This window comes from Trematomus bernacchii, unplaced genomic scaffold, assembly GCF_902827165.1.
Source record: "Trematomus bernacchii unplaced genomic scaffold, fTreBer1.1, whole genome shotgun sequence".
Classification (NCBI taxonomy): Eukaryota; Metazoa; Chordata; class Actinopteri; order Perciformes; family Nototheniidae; genus Trematomus; species Trematomus bernacchii.
Window position 1 is genome coordinate 5,449,606 of NW_022987828.1, and position 23,530 is coordinate 5,473,135.

General features: G+C 37.0%; 1 protein-coding gene across 1 annotated transcript in view; it reads left to right on the forward strand.

Moving 5' to 3' along the window:
* The window catches only part of lmbrd1 (LMBR1 domain containing 1), a 47,872-nt gene that overhangs the window by 22,831 nt on the left and 1,511 nt on the right, over nt 1-23,530 (forward strand). Inside the window, exons 8-15 of the mRNA XM_034152204.1 lie at nt 5,355-5,480; nt 6,275-6,427; nt 8,507-8,571; nt 8,695-8,797; nt 10,524-10,628; nt 10,708-10,857; nt 13,209-13,275; nt 23,259-23,350. Coding sequence (XP_034008095.1) covers nt 5,355-5,480; nt 6,275-6,427; nt 8,507-8,571; nt 8,695-8,797; nt 10,524-10,628; nt 10,708-10,857; nt 13,209-13,275; nt 23,259-23,350 — 861 coding nt within the window. The remainder of the gene's footprint in view (nt 1-5,354; nt 5,481-6,274; nt 6,428-8,506; nt 8,572-8,694; nt 8,798-10,523; nt 10,629-10,707; nt 10,858-13,208; nt 13,276-23,258; nt 23,351-23,530) is intronic.

Genomic DNA, 23,530 nt, shown 5'->3' on the forward strand with positions numbered 1-23,530 from the left:
TCCAATAGGATGTTTTCCAAAAATGTTGCCAGCCCAGTAGCTCAATAGAACATCTGTGTATCAAGACACATCAAATGTTTAAAGTATTAAGAAAGACTCATTTCACTTATATTTCCCGAAGTGGAACTGTCAGGGCTAAAAAAAGCATGTTTTTGCCAAAAATGTAAGGTGCAGTGCAGTTTCTTAAAGTTTTTCCTGTACAATTGGTTTCTCACCTTCTGGGTTGAGATGCACCTGGTGATGGAGTGGCCTTTCAGTATTTGTAATGCCTTGTGATGTTAGAGCTCTGGCATTCAATTGCTCAAATTACTCAGACCGCTGTCTTTCACCCGAGCGCCCGAGACTTTTGCATGATGAATGTTGTGCACCCTTCACTGGCTTATCTACCACTTATCAGCCGTCTATTTATACATATATATATATATATAGATCCACCTCAGTGGCCATTAATATATGCCTATATTTTGATTCCCTCAGCATTCTGCACTTTATCCATTTTTTTTTCCTATATCAGAAAAATTGACTGCTGGAACACTTCTTAATGCTGTCCATTTTTCATAGCTGTTATCTTGGTGAATAGACTGTGAATATTCCCTGTGGGTGGGGGCACTGGTGCCATTGTGGGAGTTACACAGAAAAGTGCCTACTGGGTAGAAATACCAAAAAAAAAGTGTTCCTGTATAAACCCAGAGAGTGAGAGTAAAAGTAACAGCCAACCCCAATCTTTCCAGTTTCTGTGGAGCTCAAGGAGTCCTATTTGACAAATCACACAACAATTGAGTGTGGAACTCCTAATGAATAATACGCAACCGAGACAAGTAGGTTGTAGAACGAGTCTCGCTTAAGGACATGTAATCCATCTCCATTGGGACTGTATCCACTGTTCTCTAAAGGGTGCATACTTACCCAGTGCATGTTGGAAGTGTTCTCAGATTTGTTGATGTTGACTCTGCAAAAACCCTGTAGAAGTCAAAACAACTTTGTTTTTGATTTTTCTTGTTTTGATGAAGTCAGTCAAAGAAATCAAGCCTTTGGGCGACAACAGCGTCTGCCACTCCCTTATTCTCACAGAAACAAGTGCAGAAATTCTCTTTATCTCACTTTGTGTCCTTTCATCTAGCTTTTTTCCTCTGTCCTCTGTCTTCAAGCGGCGAAAGTCTTTTTAGTTGCAGCCTACCCATATTTGCAAAGAGCTGTTTGATTTATTATTTTTTATTATGTGTTACTATTAAGCCTGATTAACTTAATGGAATCTTAGTGACAGGTACTATAAGCAGCGGAAATGTTGTCCATGACTCCTGTGCTAATTTATCACGACTCTGCATACAGAACTTGCCATCTTCACCTAATGCAAAAAACTCAGTGATGTAAACAGTATATATCAGTGCAGCCCAGTGCACTTAAAATGAATACAAAGTGAAACAACTTTGACATCCTTTTGAACTTTTTATGCCATGTTCTCTTATGAGAAAGAAGGAGCATAAGAGAAACATATTTGTGTAATACATATTTGATCAAACAGAGATATCCTGTTGTAAAAAAAATGTGACACTGTTTTGATTTGACTAGTCTTGCTGTATGTCTATGCATCCTTTTGCTAAACTTAACACATTATTTTAACAGTTTAAATACTAAATGTTCCTATTGGGGAAAGTATCATAGATAATCAATTCACCACTAATAATACAATTAGCTTGTTGTCTGTTACAGTGTTACAGTGTCATACTGTTATTACAGTTCATCAATTAGAGCTCACCCTTAGAGGAGATAATACTATAATTATACTCTAACTCCAGATAAAATACATAGATTTATTTTTCTACGCTATATAATTAACATACTGTAGATTACTGCTATGAACTCAACTATACTGTATAAATATTCAATAGAGTTTTCATCCCTGCACTTTCAACTTATAATAGATAAGGAATGCAAGTGAATTAAAGTACACAGAAATATTACATTTTTCAAAAGCATTATCTGATTGTGACTTAAAAATAAAGGCCTGTTTCGTCACTAAACTGTTACAGTTGGTGTGTGGTTTTATAGTTAATTGTTTAGCACCTGTCAATCACTTTGAGCAATAGCAGGTAACATAAATGAATAGGTTGTCCCTTAAATAACACCCTGCAAGTGTATTTCTAATAGTTATACGCTTTGTATTGGATTTGTGATGAAAGCCTTTGTCACTTAATAATGAGGCTGTCATTGTTTAATGGTGATGATTAAGTAACTTGACAATGCCTATCTATAATAATAGTACATTTATTTCCTATCACCTGGGATGTTTACACATGCATATTCCTTCTGTATTGTGATTTGATTTTATCTGAGACATAAAGGTGGTGCATTATGTGAAGTCCTTTGACTTTATTTAAAAGCTAGGTCAGCGGATGACTCTCACTTCTCTCTCTCCCGTGGGCCTACCTGTCTCTTTCTCTTAAATTGCCAGCCGGCAGATGCTGATCTGAAGTTGGGAAGATGAATGTCTGTAGATCTAATCAGAGGCCCTGAGATTGACCTGGGAAGATGTTGTCTCGGAGTGAATCAGAGGGTGTCATTAAAACATATTACTTTAGAACTATCAAATCCTTTGATGCTTCGTTAATTTCAATATTTAATATTTACATTTCATTTATATAATTTATATTTCTCTAGCACTTTTCAACTGAAGTTAGACATTGGATTTCAAATGAAACATGGCATGAAAGATTCACTGCAGTAGAATTGTTTCATCTCTAGTTTTCAAAACTTTCAAAAAGCAAAATACAATTGCCTAAAAGGGAAGGTTTAAAAAAACATGACAATCACAATAACATTCTGAGGTGGCTAAAAATATGGCATGCGCTCCTTTCTTGTGCCGCGTGTCTTCTTTTTGGAATGTTTTTAAGACACAAACAAACCTTAAATGTTCTAAAACCATTCAGCGCAATGCGTCAAGTCACACAGCACGTCAGTATCACTCTTGGTCCAGGCATCCAATCATATCAAGTAGAAGTTAGCCTTTACTATTTTCCCGCCTCCTTACTGTTTTGATGCTAAAAGATGTGGTTTGAACAGTTGGACAGTGGAAAATGCAACTACAAAACACTTGGTCACCCTATTATTAAAATACAAGTTGGCAAAAACAGGAGCTTGACGTCTGCTTCAATCAATTGTTAATCACACATGTGATTGCCTGGTTGCGCATGCAGTCCCACTCCTCAAGCACACCATGCTGTTTTTCTTGGAAGTGCTTTACCAAGGCACTTGTGAAGTGACCGTACCTGTACCTGTAGTGATGTGTCCAAATCCATGGTTTTCTGGAAGGTTTCTTGTTTGTTTTTTTAATCAAAGGCTCACATGTGCAATTACTTTATGATTAGCACACCACTGATTGTAATGGGTCATTAAGCTTACTGCAATTACTGTAATTTAAAGAAGTGGTGATAGGTCAAACTTGGTACAATGTCTTTAGAAACCCAAAAGAGCGCACTTAAGGTTCGAGAAGCATGGAAGGCCTTTTCAGAACTGGGATATAGTTAGATTTTTCAGCTGTAGAAAGATTGGTAAAATTGCTTCCGTTAATTCAAACCTTTCGTTTACACACAACCACCCCATGTGAAAGGGGGGGGATCAACATGGGGCAAGTTATTTACTGACTCAAAATGTGTGCCAGTCTCTTCATTGGTCACTGACTGAGTATTCCTTATTACTAAACTGACTACACTATGTCTCAAAGGTTATATAGGCAGATGAGATTTAGTAACACAGCTGCTGGAAGGATACGGCAGGAAACACGAGTTTGAAGCTCAGTCATACAAGAATACACACTAATAAAGCCTCCATTGTTATCTCTATTAACATACTTATTACATAATACTAGAATTACCTCTTAAGCTAAAGGTTTTGATAACGTTGGGAAAGCCTCTTCTCTCTCCGTCCTCTTCCCTTTTGACTCCACCCCCACTAGAATAAAGAGCAACACTGAGGAGGCTTGTGTAAGAGACCTATGTCCATCTAGTCTTCCCTCTTCCCACTCAGCAGTCACATGACTCTCACTGAGTGATTTCAGCCACTATATCCCCTCTCAACCTACACACTCGTCGAGTCACACACACTCCAATCCACACTACTTCAATTCAAGCTATATCTGGTAATTATTGACTACAGTGGGTTTTAAAATAACTCTAATGTCCATGCATGATTATATGTCAACTAACAATGTGCACCCCAGCATAGGGACACCCGTGGGTTTTCTTTTATATTTCTCCCATGTAGTTGCAAATTTGAGCAAAGGGAAATGTTTCTCTTGGGATCTGGGACAGGTTTTCCTTTTATGAGTGCGTTTGATATTCGGGACATGCTCCGGCCTTAAGAGCTCCATGATTCATTGCAGGAGGCGACACTCGCCCGTAGCAGAGATCCACTGCAGAGACTAATAATAGTAAAACGTGACTTAGTATCCCATGCGACTCTCTTAATGCTTCCTAACACTCAGAAACTAGTAAAAGTTGTTTTAGAAAAATATAGGCTCTGACATTACAGCACTTGGAAAATAGAATAAAGAGGACAGTGACAGGGCTGGAAGTGTCTCTGCACAGAGGGCCACTTTGTTTTATTATCAAGCCGTAAAATGGCACTTCTTGAAGTTGGTTAAGGCAAGGCAGCGCAGGGAGAGCAAGAAAGCACAGGCCTGTTGCTGTTATTTTCATTTTGATTCATTATACTGTTTCCCTCGTTTTAATTTAAGTTCAACATCCCTCCCACTGAAAGCTGAACGTGTCTTTTGACTTTCGTGCACATATTCTCTCTGTGTCTCTCTTTGCTGTCACTGTTTTGATGTTCTGTTTATGTGTATGCCTGGTAACCATTGTTTATTATTTAAGCATTTATCTTCAAAAAAGAACATTTAATTTCAGTGCATGTCATTCAACATTGATGACCCCTCGATGCCCCTCCTTTAACCCAGATACCTCTCTCTAAAATTCCACTTATAAAAATGTGATCAAATCCTGGATAGAGGATAGTGCTGTCACATGGGGGCACTGTTAAGCTGTAAATTGCATCACAGCGATATGAGGCACTGACTTCCACACAAAATGGTTGCAGCAAATTCACCAATAAACCTCAGCACAATTATAGATTCCACCATTTTAATCCTTTTTCCTCAACCAAAAAGGACATGGCCCAGCAGGCCAGTAACTATACAATATCCTGTGTTTGTTTGCTTACACATTTGTCGTGTTTCCCGCATTGTGATGGTTTGTCATCAAACAGGCGTAAATATGTGTGGGTGGGTGCATGTGCCATATGTGCCATTCCACTCTGACAATACTGTGTGATTATAATATTAGTTTTGCTCTTGTTTTCAGGCATACGGTATGTCTGTACTGCCTTTGAATCTGATAAAAGGCACACGGAGTGTGGTGTACGAACGTCTGGAGAACACAGAGGACATTGATGATGTCGAGCATCAGATAGAAAAGCTGAAATCCAAGGTTGGTATCTCAGATGGTACATACTGCAATAGGTAACATTAGTGACATAATTCATGTGATCACTTAATTGAACAAAACCTAGAAGTGAAGATTAATAGATCATAAGCAGATTTATTAACAGTAAATATCCCAAAATATTTGAACAATGTATGATGAGTGTCTAGTCATGCGTTTATAGAGGTAAACATGCATCATTCCCTCTACTTCATCCGTCTGCAGTGTCCCTGTCTTGCATCACAGATGCTTTTCATTGTGCTTATCAACCCCCCCCCCCCCAAATGAAGGCAGCACAAACAGGGAAACACATGTACACAGGTCTATTTGTTGCTATTAGTTGCCAGGGCAACGTGAAGCTAAACACAAAAAACCAATTGTCACAGTGCAATCGTCATTCCTTCGCTATATATATTGAGTGAACACAGGGAATGGTTGTTTTACAGATCAAATGCATAGTAAATACAAAAAGGAAAAAGTCCAACATAGAACATACACAACATATTTTGCTTAAATTATTTGAATTTCAAAAGCCGACATTCTTACTTGATGATTTTATTTTCTGAAATGATAGGTAAAAAAAAAAAGAGATTTGTTATAACTGAACCTTTATACCTTATTATTTTGTATTCATTATATATTTCTTATTGAAATGTATTGAACATTTCTTGTACAGTTCAACATTATCCACACCAGACACTCCAACTACAACAGATAATACCATAAATATAACTACCCATTGGTTTTCCTTTAAATATGTATTAATTGACATGTTTGGTTGTGTGTCTGTGTGTTGTCAGTGTGAAGACGGACGTCCTCTCTCCTCAAGGGACAGAGCGAACCTGCAGGAGCTGGAGGGAAAACTGCAGGTCCTCCGGCGCAGGGGGAGACACCTTGACATCGCAGAGAGGAACTGCTGCACTAAAGTGGGCAGTGCTCTCAGACCTTTAAAGGTGAGTCTACATAATGAAATTGGGTCCATTTAACAGAAGTGAATTCTATTTCTTATATGAACTGTATTTTATTGTCTGCACATGAATATTGGATGGACTTTATGTGTTGTTGCCTTGTTTTAATTGGCACTGTTGTTTTATTGATCAGAGGTAGGTTAAGGCTGCACAATAAACCAAAGCTAATTTTGTGTTTCTTCACTATAGTTGTGTAATTTAAGGATTCATGTTAATGCCGTTGATCGTTTTTCGCCAACTTCAAAATCTTCCTCCTTAACTTCTTCTTTGTGCTCAAGTTCTAACCTGGACTGCTCTAGATTTACTTTTAGTTCTACTTTACACAACCGCATATTTACACGATTCCCACGGGTAGTCTCTTCACCTAATTTACTCTGAAGTCTCTCATTGAGTCTCACATTTCACAGGCGAGATCTCATGGTTCCCCTGGGATCATCCAAAACAACTTTTTTGGGTTGGGCCAACCCATACTTGGACCTTTTATAAATGCAATTTGAATATCATTGTGCCCATATTTAAAAGTTGCAAAAGGGGGTGGGATAGGAGCTGGTTTATAACAACACTTGCTTTAAAGTTAAAAAGCAGTACTACCTTCATATCTATATCTACTGGCCTAGTCCAGGCAAAAATCCTTTCAGCATATTTCATATTGATCAAGTTTATACTGATATTTTATACAGACTTCCTGCTTTAGCTGTTAAATTAGTATACAAAGGGTATTGGGACGACATGCTATTTTAATGACTCACCACACAACACCCAGCGCTCATTCACATTTTGGTGCATTGCAACTATCTGAGCAGAATAGCATGCGTTCTTTTTGTCCGTTCATACATGAAGTAAAGGCATTGCAAAGCCAAACTATTCATTTTGAAACTATTTTTGTGATTTATCTGTGTTATGGACAGGAACAATTCTAACATCATGCTCCTGGTTCACATTTTCCTCCCACTGCTATTCATTTTCCAGTATTTGACTGCACTGCATGTATGCACAAACATTTTAAACCAGTGTCTGTAACAGTTTGTCTTTAACCGAGGGGTTGCTGCTAATGACAGTCCCCAGACCCAAATTTGAACAGTAATGAGTTGGGAGATTTATTTACTGTATACTCAGGCACTGGTGTAGAGTGATAAGCCAAATGATTGGGATTTCTCCAGAGCAGTTGCACCACCATTCCTCCGACACATGCTGTCCTTTTCATATCAACTCTGGTGGTGGGCGAAAATGACTTCTTGAACATGCAGATATCTACAGTTCAAAACAGCTTGGACCCCAGAAAAATAGCTACTGTGTTTTGGATGGGATCATAACAAAATGTCATTTTTCATAAATCATAGCTTTCGTCTTTGCATTTTCCTATTTAATAGCCAAACTGTTTTTGCATGACAAAGATATCTCTTCTTTTTGCATTTGTTTTTTTGGATTAAGAAGATGATGCCAGTTTAATCAGTACATTTAATTACTATATTTTCCTTTGTCTAGCCAAATTACTTTTTAAATTGTGTTTATATCAAGGCAATATTCAAATTAAAACAAAGTGTGTGTTGATTATCCGTTCTTTGATTGTAATTGATGCTTAACTACAATCATTAAGGAATGTTTGTTCTTAGCTAATTTGTTTGAAAGATAGTTTTTTTATTATAATCTCTTTAGACATTGTGAAACATATATTTTAAGTGTACTATATATTCAGCTCACCTGTTTTTAAGTTCCCTATGGCTGGTACAGGATCAAATATAATGTATTTTAGCTATGAAGCCCCCCCCTGAAGGTGAGCAGTTGACGGGCTTTATTGCCTTTTTGGCTGCCACCCACCTTGTGCCTCCCTGGTGTCCCCCTCCCTGCTCTGTGTGGACCGTGCCATTGCCCCCCCAACCCCCCGTCCCTTCAGGCAGCAGTGCCAAACTGTGCCATATGGTCTCTCCTTGACAAAAGACATGGTAGAAAGGTTATATTTGCTGACCCTGTAGATGCCTTTGTAAACATACCTCTTCCCTGTTCCTTTGTTGGGGGAACATAATCACTGCTGTAATGGATTGTTTTTTTTTGTTTTTTCTGCAGATAACGCTGGGCATTTTCTTTATTCTGGTTGCACTGCTGTTCACTGTTGCCCTGTTCATTTCAAAGTAAGTCATAACACAAACATTCAAAAAGGGCAGTACGGCACAAAATCAACCAACATTTTTCTGTTCTCCTATGTGTAACACTGGACCTAAGTACACGTGTTTAAGTATTTCCGTGTGTTTCAGTTTGGATAAAGCTCTCCACTCTGCTGGCATCAGCTCTGGGTTCATAATCTTTGGCACCAACATCACCAATCCTCTGAATGAACTACTATTAGTATTACAGCCGGTGAGTATCCTCTCATCTGTCATGTCACAAAGATGATTATCCTCAATTAAGATGTGCTTAAAAACCTATTTTTTTGTTTCCATCATCATCTTCCTCAATTAAGCATAATTCCAAAAGTTCAAAATTGTATTTGCTTTAATGTAGCGCAGGTGATCTTTTAAAATAACAAAATCTCAACAGCAAAAGCGGCTCCATACACTCAATGAGTCATATGGCTTTATGAAACAATTAGCAGTTTGTCACTCCTAAATATGCTCTTACAATCACCACTTAGTCCAACAATCATAAGGTAGCAACATTACAGACAGGGAAATGATACCCATATTAACTCACGTTATTTTGAATTGATATCAGAATGCAAAATCAATAGTAATATTCCACGGGAGGAAGGCTGAGGGAAATGAAAACACAATTAACACAGCTATAAGTGGGAGCATGGTAAATGTTAAATGGCAGCGATAGAGAGATAGCAGGATAGTTACTACAGAAAGACTGTTTTCATAAACAAGCTGTTGTTCTGATTCTGAAACCACTTATTCACAGTGATGCAGACGTTAGTATTTAAAAAACCTATTGTCATTGTAACTTCCACGAAGTATACAAATAATAGTAAAACCCTACAGTACAATACAGTGTTATTCAACAACCTTGCCTCCTTATATTTTATAAATAATAATGATCATGACATACTTTGCCTAACATCACCAGGCTGTCTGTAGAGCACCCAACGCCATGGTGGGTTTAAGGCTGAACCGGGTTTTATTTTTAGGGCAGAATTGCTTTATGATTGATTTGTTTGAACTAATCTAAAACCACTGTGCGCTTTGCAGTCAAAGGGTCAATCAATAAAGTTTCATCATTTACATTTCTCTGTAAACCACAATTGGAAACATAGGAAATAAAAGGTGTAAAAGTATAGTGGAGTATAACAAAGATGAATGTAAATAAGGTACAAAAAAAATCTTTGCATCGCCCATAATTATTCTGTTTTGCCATTTACAATATTTATGTAATTTTCATTAAATGATATGTACGGCCTCAACGTTTTGCATGGATGTCTGATGAATGAACCACAATGTATTCCTTCGCTTTTCTTGACTGTTGTGTTGTGTTCTCTCCAGTTAAATGTTATAATCATGTCTATTTCTCTATAAAGTTTTGATTTTAGCATTGCCTTAGAGTTTTTAAAATGTGAACTTTTGAGACAACATTACATCAGGACCTTTTCTTCTTTCCTCCTGGTCTGCTGCAAGACATCGGACGCTCTGTTAAACTTAGTATTCCACTGCCGAGTTTAGAGGAAAAATTGACTGACAGCTCAGACATTAAAGAATGGCCTCATAGATAGTGGCATTGATTAAATGTCTACGGCCAGTGTTTAGAAGTATGACCTTGATATCTAAGAAATTAAGTGCCCCATACCAAGAAGAATGGAAAACTGCATAGGGATCAGGTTTGAGGTTACATCAGAACATGAGAGAACATAATTGATGTAATACTCACACGCACTGTGCTAATTCTAAGGTTAGGTCAAATAACCAACAGGTGCTTTGACCAGCTCGATGTGCTTTAGACTAATTCGCCTGGAGCAAGTGTAATTGATGTAAGTTGCTCTTTAACAGCTCCAAGCGTCCCTGAGAGGAAACCAGCCATTAACAGCAATAATGTTTACTTTGTGAGTGTATGTGTGAGAGATATAGCTGACCTTCTGTCCTTGTGGTCATAGGTTTTTCCGCTGGACTACATCCTGATCACAGTCATCACCATGTACTTTGTAGTAACCTCCATGGCTGGCATTCGCAACATGGGCATCTGGTTCTTCTGGATAAGGGTAAGCAAAGGCCTTATTGTGTATTAGCCTATAAACATACCACGATATCAACATTAACAATTATGTTCTTGTTTTTCAGCTGTACAAAATCCGACCCAAGAAAACTCGCCCCCAGGCTCTCCTCTTCCTCTGTATGATTCTTCTCTTGATCGTCCTTCACACCAGCTACATGATCTACAGCCTGGCCCCTCAGTACGTCATGTATGGCAGCCAGAAATATCTCGTACAGGTGAGCAAAAGTGAAGTCAATTCCCCTTATTTATGGTTTTTTTAGTGTCATCAATAATTGCCAACTCTGAGGACGGGGCTCTAGCGATGTCAGTGTCGGTCAGTCGGCGGGTTCAAACCACTTTGATCCAGCAGCATGGTCTCTACAGGCTGGTAGCAGGGCTTTCAGACTCTTGTTCTTCTTGTGTTTTGTCTGTCTGTGTTAGGATACTGGGCTCTTACTGTGTGGATCTGTAGAACGAAAGTATAGCCTCTGTGTGAACTGATGTCGCTCTGCATTCTCTGTGTGGGTGTGTTTGCATGTGCTTTAGATCCACCCTTGTGTGTCTCAAAAATCCTTTAGACAACATAATTAAAAGGAACCACAGTGTTGTTTTTGCTGAAACAAACTCTTTTTAAATGAGAGAAAAACCTTTTCTGTATGACTCAAATAAACACGCCTTTTCTGCTGCTGTCTTTTTACCTACAGTATCTGAATACATTATGCATCATTTTCTACCAGTCAAGCTTGTACAATGTTGCTTGTATGCAGTGGAAAATAAGAATTGTGCACAGGGAGATTTTTTTAATTAACTTTTAGGTTATCTTTATCATGTGATGTCCTCTTTAAAGTACATCCTAATTAACAGTTTATAGTTAAATGTAAACTTAAAGGCTTATTTTCCTCTGTTAGATCTCAATTAGATAGACAGATAGATAGTTAGATAGATAGATAGTTAGATAGTTAGATAGATAGATAGATAGTTAGATAGTTAGATAGTTAGATAGATAGATAGATAGATAGATAGATAGTTAGATAGATAGTTAGATAGATAGTTAGATAGATAGATAGTTAGATAGTTAGATAGATAGATAGATAGATAGATAGATAGATAGTTAGATAGATAGTTAGATAGATAGATAGTTAGATAGATAGTTAGATAGATAGTTAGATATATAGATAGATAGATAGATAGATAGATAGATAGACAGACAGACAGATAGATAGATAGATAGATAGATAGTTAGATAGATAGATAGATAGTTAGATAGATAGATAGTTAGATAGATAGATAGATAGATAGTTAGATAGATAGTTAGATAGATAGTTAGATAGATAGATAGTTAGATAGATAGATAGTTAGATAGATAGATAGATAGATAGTTAGATAGATAGTTAGATAGATAGTTAGATAGATAGATAGTTAGATAGTTAGATAGATAGATAGTTAGATAGATAGTTAGATAGATAGATAGATAAGTACTTTATTGATCCCAATTTGGGAAATGTTTGTGTTGTGCAGCATAAAAAACAAGGCAATGTACATAAGAGAAATCAAGACAATAGAAATAAACAGTCCAAACATATTTCTGAAATAAAATAGCATTAAAAAGCTAAAAAATATACATGTGGAAAATATACATGTGGAAATACACATTTCCAGTAACAAATATAATGCAGGGTATTACTGTATATATTACTGCTGGGGGGGCAGCATCAGAGCCGGTGACACCTGCAGGATCAATAAACTGATCAGGAAAGCTGGGTCAGTCATCGGCATCAAGCTGGAACCCTTTGAAGCTGTGGTGGAGAGGAGGACACTGAACAGGCTGTTGTCCATCATGGATAACCCCACCCATCCTCTCCACCTGCAGCTGGACAGTCAACGGAGCTCCTTCTCCAACAGACTGCTGCAGCTCCCCTGTCTCAAGGACAGATACTGGAAAACATTCCTGCCCACTGCAATAACACTGTACAACAAATCACCTCTGGCTGGAAGAGAACTCTCTGCTCCATAGTTTCTCTAGAAATAAAACCACCTTGTACATTTTACTCACACATAATCTGTTTCATATTTAATACTCCATAATTCCATATATTTTGAATATATATATATTTGTATATTTGTATATATATATATATATATATATATATATATAATATCTGTATGTATATTTTCTATTTTGTATTTTGACATGTATATTTTATATTTTATTTTATATTTTATTTTATTTTATTTCTATTCTTGTATATTTTGTTTTATTGTAAAATGCCTTTTATGCTGCTGTAACAAAAACAATTTCCCAATTTGGGATCAATAAAGTACGATCTATCTATCTATCTATCTATATATATTAATTGTGCAAGAAATTGATTATTCAATATTAAATTGAATATAAATGTAAAATTAATGGTGGTTTTCTGTTATTATCTCATTCTTTAATTTATGTTGTGTATTATTGTAGTGTTATAGACTTGAAGATATTATACTTTTGACGCTTCTTTCAAAGCAACAATATGTTAGTACGGCATCAAGTAGTTGGAAGTGATTCTTTTCTAAACAGGTTGATGCCTCCTGTGTTTTTTCACAGATGCCGTCAGCAGGTCCTGCATCAGGGAACAGCACCACAAGGATCTGTGATGCTGATGCGCCTGAGGGTAAGTGTGTCATCACTGCTAGCACAGCAAGGTAGCGTGGCCCAACAGTAAGATGTTGGAAGAACTTACAACACAGCATCAAAGATTTATCGCTCACAAGTCAAGTCTATACCAGAAGAAGCAAAGGACAGTGTTCAACCCGGCCTCTCCGTGTAGAACACAGCTCAGTTGTCTTAATACCATTCATTATTCAGAAGAGGGAATAATACCAAGGACAAACATTTACTAATGCTGTACTCCTGCCGTCTCCATGCCAACGCTTATTAGAGTAAATCAGCCATGAAAAAGATGAATGTGTGAATGTACATCCTACCAGTTAGCTTTATCACAATCATTTATTAATTTGCCCGAAAGCTGAAATAAGGCTCTTGTCAGTGCGGGAGCTGATAAGTGTGAATTGCCATATTCGGTTATAAAGCCAGAGATAGTTTTAATTTGTCTGTGTGGCAGTCTGTCTGTCAAAAAATGTAATGAATAGAATCACTTTGACTTATAAGTCCAGCCTATGATATCAATTATTCGTGCATAAATTGTTGCACCTTGGTAAACCTGTCACATATAACCCCCCCCCCCCCATCAGTTTACCCCAGTCCCCACTCTATCTTCAACCTGTTAGAGTGTTTTGACTGTTTTGCATGTTTGTTTTTGTAAGGGAGGTCTATTAGCGTGGGGAGTCATTCTTTTTTCATTTCAATGAAACTAGGTGTGGGTCCATAAGTCCCAGAAGACACGTAAATGCATTGCAATTAGAGTAGCTAATGAGTGATGATGGGTTTAAATGTCAAATATTTAATCCATATTTTGAGTAAAGGTCACATTAAAACCGTTAAATAAAAGTGGTGGATTCTCACAAATATGAAGCATATATGATATTTCCTATATACTTATTTTGGCTGTACCAGCCCTTAAGTATTGTATAACAGTTATATATTTGTGTAAATAAATATTGTTTGGTCATTTTACGAATACTTTCCTTCTCCGGACTCTTACGTTTTGATTAAGTTTCCATTTTATTTGTTTACATACAGGTTTTAGTTTTGTTCTACTGTAAGCTAAAAGCAACAGCTGGCAAATCCCGCCAGTCATTCATTTATTGCTGAAGAGTTCCCCTTAAAGATGTTTCCTCTAATAGCTCCCATTAACATTAAGAGAAGGATGTGAGTGTTGGTTGGCAGAACTGCTTAAAAAACGTTTTACCAAATATGCCATTAGCCTATAGCCGTCTTACATTTCAAATTGATGTTAAATCGCCGGACTGTTTAAAAGTTGTTGCTGCTGCTCGTATTAGTTATAGTGAAGTTAAAGTTATAGGAAGTAGTGGCGTACTGATGCTGCTGCATTTGTTCACAAGTCTTCAAGGCTAAAAAATACTTCATACGGAATAGATTGAACTGAATCTACCTCAATTCAGAACACTGTAATGCATATTCAAAGCCACATTGTATGACATGCCATTTGTTAGTGGGTACAAGGTTCTTCCCTTTAGAAGTGTGGATACATTTCTTTAAAAAGAAAATGAATTTCTGCGGCACCTTAAAAAACCTTGCTCGTCTAAAAAACACATAATATGCTGCATATAACTAATGCTGCATATAACTAATGCTGCATATAACTAATGTTGTATAACTAATGCTGCATATAACTAATGTTGCATATAACTAATGTTGTATAACTAATGCTGCATATAACTAATGCTGCATATAACTAATGCTGCATATAACTAATGTTGTATAACTAATGCTGCATATAACTAATGTTGTATAACTAATGCTGCATATAACTAATGCTGCATATAACTAATGTTGCATATAACTAATGCTGCATATAACTAATGTTGCATATAACTAATGTTGCATATAACTAATGTTGCATATAACTAATGTTGCATATAACTAATGCTGCATATAACTAATGCTGCATATAACTAATGTTGCATATAACTAATGTTGCATATAACTAATGCTGCATATAACTAATGTTGCATATAACTAATGTTGCATATAACTAATGTTGCATATAACTAATGCTGCATATAACTAATGCTGCATATAACTAATGTTGCATATAACTAATGTTGCATATAACTAATGCTGTTGATATATTGTGATTTTAAGGGTGTCTATTATCATCTGGACAACAGCTGGAAATTAGCCATGTTGGCTAAAGCTCCATTTACTGTTTTTTGTGACAGTTGATCAATGGGGACTGTCCTCGACACTATAAACAAATAAACTAAACTAAATAGGAATAACTTGAGACAATTAACTAAACTACAGACAAAACGAAGAAAGAACCAGAAGCCATTAGCATGTTTTCTTGGTCTTTCAAAAGAGGCTGTAATGAATGGTTGGCGACGATATCAGGGTTATACAACATGGAGTTGCTAATGGACTAATGTATTTGGCATTTGGAAGAAGCTTACCTCTTTGGGCCAAGTTCTCATGAATATATGGCACCTTTCACAAAAGGTGGTCGTCGCTATTCCAAGGCTAGACGGTATTTAGTTTTAAATGAATGTTTCTTTCAAATCAAAACATTTGGCACTACGTTGCCCTTAAACTGAGGATAATTTTCCCATCTAGACAATAGACAACTCGTATAATTATATATAATAACAACTTCGACTAAAACTATAAAGGAAATTCAAATAAAATACTTTTTGTTGCCAAATTCATACATACATTTGCTTTCAATTAATCCAGCTATGTTTACTTGGTACACTAATGCCAAAGCTGCCAACATACATTAATTACAGAAATGACAATCCCCCATAATGCTCTTGTTTACATCACTATTCACACAGAATTGTGGAAATGGATTGATTTGGGTGTTTGTGATTCTCAAACAAATAATTTGTTTCCCGTCCCACAACGATTACAAACCAACCCGACAGATTCATCCATGATTCTGCACCGCTCCGTCGTGTTGTTTATTGCTCTCCGGAAGTTGTATTGTAGAGTATTTCACTAGAAGAGAAGCCAAAAAAGCTGTAAAGGTTGAGCTAGATTAAGAAAATTAAAACAATTATAATAATATGTTTTTGTTGGCACCACAGGATGCTCAATTAGTAAGAACATAAGTTTGTTTTTTTCCCAAGCAGTGTTAATTACTGAGAGCACATGTCAAAGTATTGTGGAGTCAAGGTTGCCAGGATCCCTCGGGCAATGGCCACAAGTATTTCTGCTCTCTCTTTGGACCAGTTTAGGAAAAAGGTTCATATTTTTGCCATCTTGGAAATGGCTCCTGCTTTCATAACAGCCGTTGCACCTCCTACCATGAGGAGGAGGAAGTGTCATGCAGAGACAACACATGCGACTGCAAGGGAATATAATCAGAAGCTTACCGATTCATACACTGTAGAAAGTAACAGGTGAAATATTTCATTCCTGCAACTCTTTCTTACATAAAGTAGAGAGTACCTCATCATGCTGTGGTAAAATTCGTTTTGTATTTAAAAGGCACGGAGAGGGATTAAGGGGCGAAGACTTAATGGCTATGTGCCAGTCAGTCCATTCATCTCATCTGAATGTCTATCAATAATCTGTGCTCTTTAAATAATTTATACTTAAATTCCTGTTTGCATGGCCCATTATTAAGGACATAAACTGATGCTGTTCCACTGATAGGAAAAAGGCATTTACGTGGTTCAATGCAGGTTGTACATTTTATCATAAAATAATGTACAATACAAAATACATAGAGTACAGTATGTACAGTATGGTCACATACCTTACTGTACAAAAACCTTACCCTATAATACCTACATTCAGATTCTCTAATCCTTATGTTGAAATCTGTAACATAATGTATTATAATATTCAAATTCGGTTTCCTTGTATTCATCTTTTGCTATTTTAAATGTAGAGCCATAACAGCAAAGCATTTGTAAAAATAGAAATAGTATACTCCATGCCATGCTTCCTCTCCTGTGAGATTCTTTTTTTGTATTTGGCATGACCAAGAGATTCACAAACTTAGATATGCATTGACACATTGCTGTAGATGTTAAAAATAAGAATGGGTAGAAAATGGCCTCAGATTGAGAAGAGGCTCTGGAGAGCATCACTTTGTAATAATGGCACTGGATCAAACCACAGCTAAGGCAAAAGAGGGTATAAGTCAAGCTGCTGACTGATTGGCCGGTTGGTCACAGTGATGTAATGACGCCAACATATTGATGAGCAGGTGCTCGCTGCCAAGCTCTCCATTATCTTCTCTAAGGTCATTACCACACCATTACTCATTTGGAGTATGTACTCAAATGGAAATGAATCCTTAGGAATTAGTTGCTATGGCTCCAGACAACCTGAACTTTGATGTCTACTATGTGATTTAACACGGGGTATAAAACGGATTTTAAGCAAAAGAAGAATCGGAGTATCGGCACAGTAGTGATACTGCTTTCCTCCTTATTTAATCAACTGTTAATTCCAGACAGGGAAAAGTTCAATCTTAATCCATTCATTTTATATCCACTCATTTGCACTCGTGCCATTGACACAAACTTCAACCCATGCTGCACTTAGTCCAAATGTGGTTTTAGTGTAGTAAATCACTTTATTTCAAGTCATTTTTATTAATGAATCCCCAAAAGATGTATGTCTTCGTGGAGTCTTGCTGAAAACTTCCCAGCATTAGACAAGGCTGCTCTTTCAAATGATTCTTTCTGCCATGACGCTCCCGCTGCTTCTCATGGTGGGCGAAGCGCTTTGATCGCAGACTGTGACTGGCATCAAAGTTCTTCAACATCTACCATCTTACATACTTGTACTTGATGATTTCCATTTATGTTGTATTTTCTTTGGCTGCAAATGATCTTATTTTAAAGTTGAGGATTTTTCAATGTTAATGGGCCATTACCAATTTAAAGAAGTTCTAATGTCAGTAATTGATGCATTTGATTTTACATCATTATGACCACTTTCATTATAGATTTATCTGTCTTTATGTCCATTTCTAATGATCACATGATATGTCTCTGACTAATGATTTGAATGACATTCTGTCTACCACTCCTGACAAAATGTCTTCCCAAAACACAACAATTATCTTAGGTCTATTGTGTTATACTCTTTAATAAACCCTGTGCATCTTGTTTACATTAAAAGGCACATTTTAAAACCTGAGTATGTCAACAACAACTTAATTCCTAATGGAATAGCGGCTCCGATACTTTGCAGCAGAGTTTATTTCACCCTTCATATCAATAGATCCAACCACATGTTTTTGTTTTTGACACAGTAACTCAATTTACCAAGAAATGCCCTCTGGGTCATCGTTCCACTTTTCTTGCTAATGATTTTCTTGCTCTTTTCCACCATTAAGGTCGACACTCTCAGTTACACAATTATAATTATTGTGGTATTCGACCCCTCACGCCCGAGCCATTCTCTAAATGTCTCGCTGGAAGTTTAAGCTGAATTTTAACTATGCTGAAGTCCAGTTTTCAGCTTAGAAGATATATCACATTATTTCTAGTTTGAATCCCAGTGAAGAAACTTTCTAATAAAGAGGAGTTTTTTTTTTTTTTACACTGCAGACTGCTGCTGGTTTCCTAGCAACTTGCCAGTTTCCGCTGCGCAGTTTGAAAGAGCTTCAGGGGGAAGATGGACATAATTGTATGTGTTGCCTCTGAGATGTCAGGTGCCTAAGCAATTTCAACAGGAGGCTCCCTGAACCCCAACACAAATTAATAGTAATTTTCTTTGTATCGAGGGGATCATCATCAATTTGGATTACAATGGAATGTGTCAATCAAAAGCTATTCTCGTTAAGGAAAAATGTCCATCTTGTAATCCACAGACACCCCTTACCTTTTGAAGTAAAATACACTTTCAAATCAAATCTGTTTGATTAGCATTCTGACAAAAGACCTCTACTGTGAACTGATAGAATAAAAACACTTTCTGAACAGGGCTACAAATAAGGTGTCATTAAAATGATACTCTTTGCCGAAAGCTGCTCTAATTGGTATTTTTCAAGTTTTTACCTTGAAAAAAAACCTCTGAAAAACCCACTACCTGCCAAGTACAAAACAGCAAATAGAAAACCTTAGGGAGCAGCTGGTACACATAGTGGTGCTTGTGACGTAAAGGTCCATGTATTTCCCTCAGGAGATGGTGGAGACCAACAATTAGATAAAAATGGAGTGAATATTTGAAACTTCTAAATAATGAAACGGTTGTTGGCAAGTTGTGTGATTGGCTGAACTCAAATTGTGTTGGAGATATATCTCTATGCATATTGTGAATAGCAATTATTATCTTAGTTTGTTTATGTTGGTGAGTGGTTTAAATAAGGTTATGTGTACATTTATTGCCATCTCTGTCTTATAAGGATGTCTTACTTAAATAGATTTCGCTGCAAGTTAGAACAAGCAAAAATGTGCTTTTGTGTAAACTGTATTGACAATATGAGAAGCCAGCGATTTGAAAATAGTTCAGTGGAAGGAACATCAACATCCTCAAAGGACATTGCGATGAAAGTGCTCTATTGCTTTTAAGGCGGAGAGAAAGTAAAAGCATACAGTGTAGGAACACAAGGCCTTGCTGATAGACCCTTTCACAAAGCGTGTGTGAGTGAGTGTGTTCAGGGTTTTCTGTTTGTATTTGAATGAGATGAAAGTTATACATTATGCATCATGCTACACAGGGCAGCACTCACCCAGGTATCATGAGTCACCGTGCCCGTGCTCTTATCGGAGAAACGGTAATGATTTCAAGGTGAAGTGGGTCAGTGGTGTACATGATCATATATTTAGGCAGACCACTGTTGTGAACCATCTGTAGGTCCCACTCGGAGCCCTGCAATTGAGGCGAGCAGCTGGAGAGCTACAGATGGCTGAGGTACCAGAGGAAAAGAGAGGGGGGTCATGGGGATGCAGCTAGACTAGCTTCTTCTATTATGTGTTGATCTTGGTGGAGTACGAGCTGATTGTTGGTACACCCTCAGCTGCTGTGACTATGTCATTTGCTCTAATGATGAACACTCTGAAGAGGAACACTTGTGAAAATGCTCACTTTAATGGGTCATTCCTAAAGCACACTGAGGTCTGATTGTACTGCTCATGGGGTTCAAGGCAGTGTGAAGAGCTGTGGAAGGAACAGTGTGATAGGAGCAGCTCAGCAGGGTTAGCGTTAATGCTCCAGATGGCTCTCGAACATAGCCAGACAGAGCGTTTCGTCTCCACTTGTGCTGTTGAAATAATACAAGTCTGATTAGGAGTATATTGAAGTCACTTTCTCCTTTTGTTGCTTCAGTGTACATGGTAAGTTAATTAATACAAGTGATCTGAAGGCAAGTCGGGTTTTTTTTTTCCACCGCTTCCTTTTTCTCCCTGTGTTTTCACACAAAAACAATTGGAGCACAGACGAATGCATATCATTGGCTCTTGCCGCACTTGACGTCATCAGCATTTCCCATTCCTGCCAATACCCATGCATGCACATAAAGGGGAATGACTCAGCTTAAGAATTCTTAAATGATTCCTGCCGTATATGCCAGACAGATCAATAGCAGGATCAAGTTCTGTTAAAAACTGGAGGGCTGAGACTCAAAGGGAATAAAGTGAGAATAAAGCACAAAGCGGCTCCACAGACACAGAAAGCTATTTTTTTTTTTTTTCATAAGAAATAAACAAGTTTTTGGTTTTGATGTGTTTATATTTATGATCACCGAGCCTAGTCAATATTGATTGAACTGTTCTTGGTAATAGCACATTTCAGAGTAAAGGCTTGTTTATCTCGACCAAGGCTGGTTTCAGAGGTGCACCCAGAAAAATGGCTTAGAACTTCCTGTCAGGTTCAAATTGGTTTATGAAATAGATGTAACTTATTACATTCACTTTCAAACAAATGTTACTTTGGTGAATAAGTGAGTTAGTTTCTGCTTGGTAAACAAGGTTAGCTTGCTGAGAAAGCTTTTCATACTTCTTGCTAGGGAACCTTTCCATTTACTGTATGGCAAGGACATCACAGGTAAACTGAAGTGTTGTCTGGACTGGTTTATTCATGATTGTTGCTGCACTTAGTTGTTGGATATGAAGGGCGCATCCAAACAGCTTCAGCAAGACCTCAATCAGCATGTAGTCCTAATGAAAAGGGAACAATAAGACATCCTTCACATATTTTGAACTTAGATTGAGCCCAACGTATACAACAATACGATTTTTTTATTTTTGTTATAGCTTATTGAATATTTAACATCCTGACTATTGAGATCTCTTGTAAATGTAGTTCGGCTAGCTGTCTAATTTAATAGGGCTTTTATATTGATGTTGTCATATGAGACTTGATATCAACTTATATTGTGTATATTGTTATATAGTAAGTGTCTTTTCCTGATTTTCAAGGCTGCATTACAGCAAAATGCTCACATTTTCTACACAATTCTAATATAAACTTTGATCTGCTTGGTCAACAAATCCACATAATTGATGAATATTTCTCAAAGATCTTATTATGTGAATATTCTGCGAAAGCTTCAATGGTCGGCCCTATGATATTGTAAAGAATATGGATATGAAGGTATTTGGTCAAACATAGATAATAGATTGTTTTCACTTCGCCCAGCCCTATGATAGATGCTGTTTCACCCTAAAGAGGACACTATAGCAAGTATGTCTTCAATTCCATTTCACATAATAATCTTGAGAGTTTGAGAGGGTCCCAAATTCATTTTAATCCCCTCTCCGAGAATCGGGGTTTCATGCATAACCCATAACCTATGTTGGTGTCTCCTCGCGTGTCACGCTTTTACCTCTGCAATGTGTAATACTGGTTATTTTTGATGCAAGGCTCCATTAAATGTTAGATCATCCCTGTGTTATCGACTGGTTAAGTCACATTCACATTGACAGTGACATGGATTTCCTCTTTTCAGCAGACCGGTTGTCTTCTTTAGTTATAGTGACACATCTGCCCGAGGCACTGCTCCATAGTAATAGCAGCCTGTTTTTGGCTCTTAAGTGACTGAAGAGCCATTTATAACAAAGATGTATAACAAGAACTACACTTGTGCATTTATAAACCCCATCTAGCAATATATGTCACCTTTTATTGCACTCATGCTGTTTTTCCGGAACCGGTTACCTCTCATATTTCTCTAAAGACAAAAACCCTGTTTCCTCGGGCTGTCCGTCTGTCTTCGTCCTGTCGTCACTCTTCCTCTACCTGTGCCAACCATCAGTCACTCTGTAGAAGAAATCTATTTTGTGCTTCTCTCTGCAACGATTCCCTCTACTTCCTTCAAGGGTTTCTGTATCAATTAATCAAAACTAGAAAAAGGCTGAGGTTGTCAAGGTGTGATATAGCAAACTTTTAAATAAAATATTTTCATTTTAAAGAGGATGGGATTCTTGGCTAAGACTGACCTTTTGAACAGCTCAGTTTTTACAATTTAAAAATAACAGTTATATCTGTTTTATAAGAATGCAAATTCTGATGAGCTGAGAATCGTTGATTTAAAATGTAACTTCACTCATAAGAAATTGCTGAAGGTTTTGGCAATATCGCAGCCTTCTTCAGGAATGGCAAAGAAACTTAAACTTGAGTTTTTGATATGTGTTTATACGGACATGAATGAACCTATATTATTTTAAATTCAGATTTGTGGGTAGGACAGTCACATTGTATCGTTGTAAAACCGTTTTTTCATCTGTTTATATTAAATGAACAAATTAAGCTTTTTGTTTTTATTTTGTAAACCAATAAACATATTGGCCAAACTTTAGTTACCTATTTATTTTTTAGATACATATAAGGTATTTCCATTGGTGTTCATTGGCTTCATGCAGAAATGTTACACCAGAAAAACAGGTGGAAACTCATTTCTTTACCACTTAATTGAACATTTTCCCTATTTAAATATATTCTGTTAGAATATCTGTGTTTAACAATCCGGGAACCCTTTGTTGAATACAAGTCAAAAGCTGTTGTTGTATAGATGAAATGATTGAATGCTCCTGTTTTCTCCGTCCCTTTCAGACCAGTGCACTGTGACAAGATCATATCTGTTCCTCCATAAGTTCTGGTTCTTCAGCACCATCTACTACTTTGGTAACTGGGCCTTTATCGGGGTAAGTCCAAGGATGTATACACAATGTCATCTCTTTGATTTCAAGTTGAGTGGGAATCATAGTTGAATGTTCTTATTTTTTTTTTATTGAGGGGAGAGAAATCTCAGACAATATCTCTTAGATATTAAACATATTGACATTATTGTTTTTTTATCTTTTGAGCAACTAAACATTTACAAA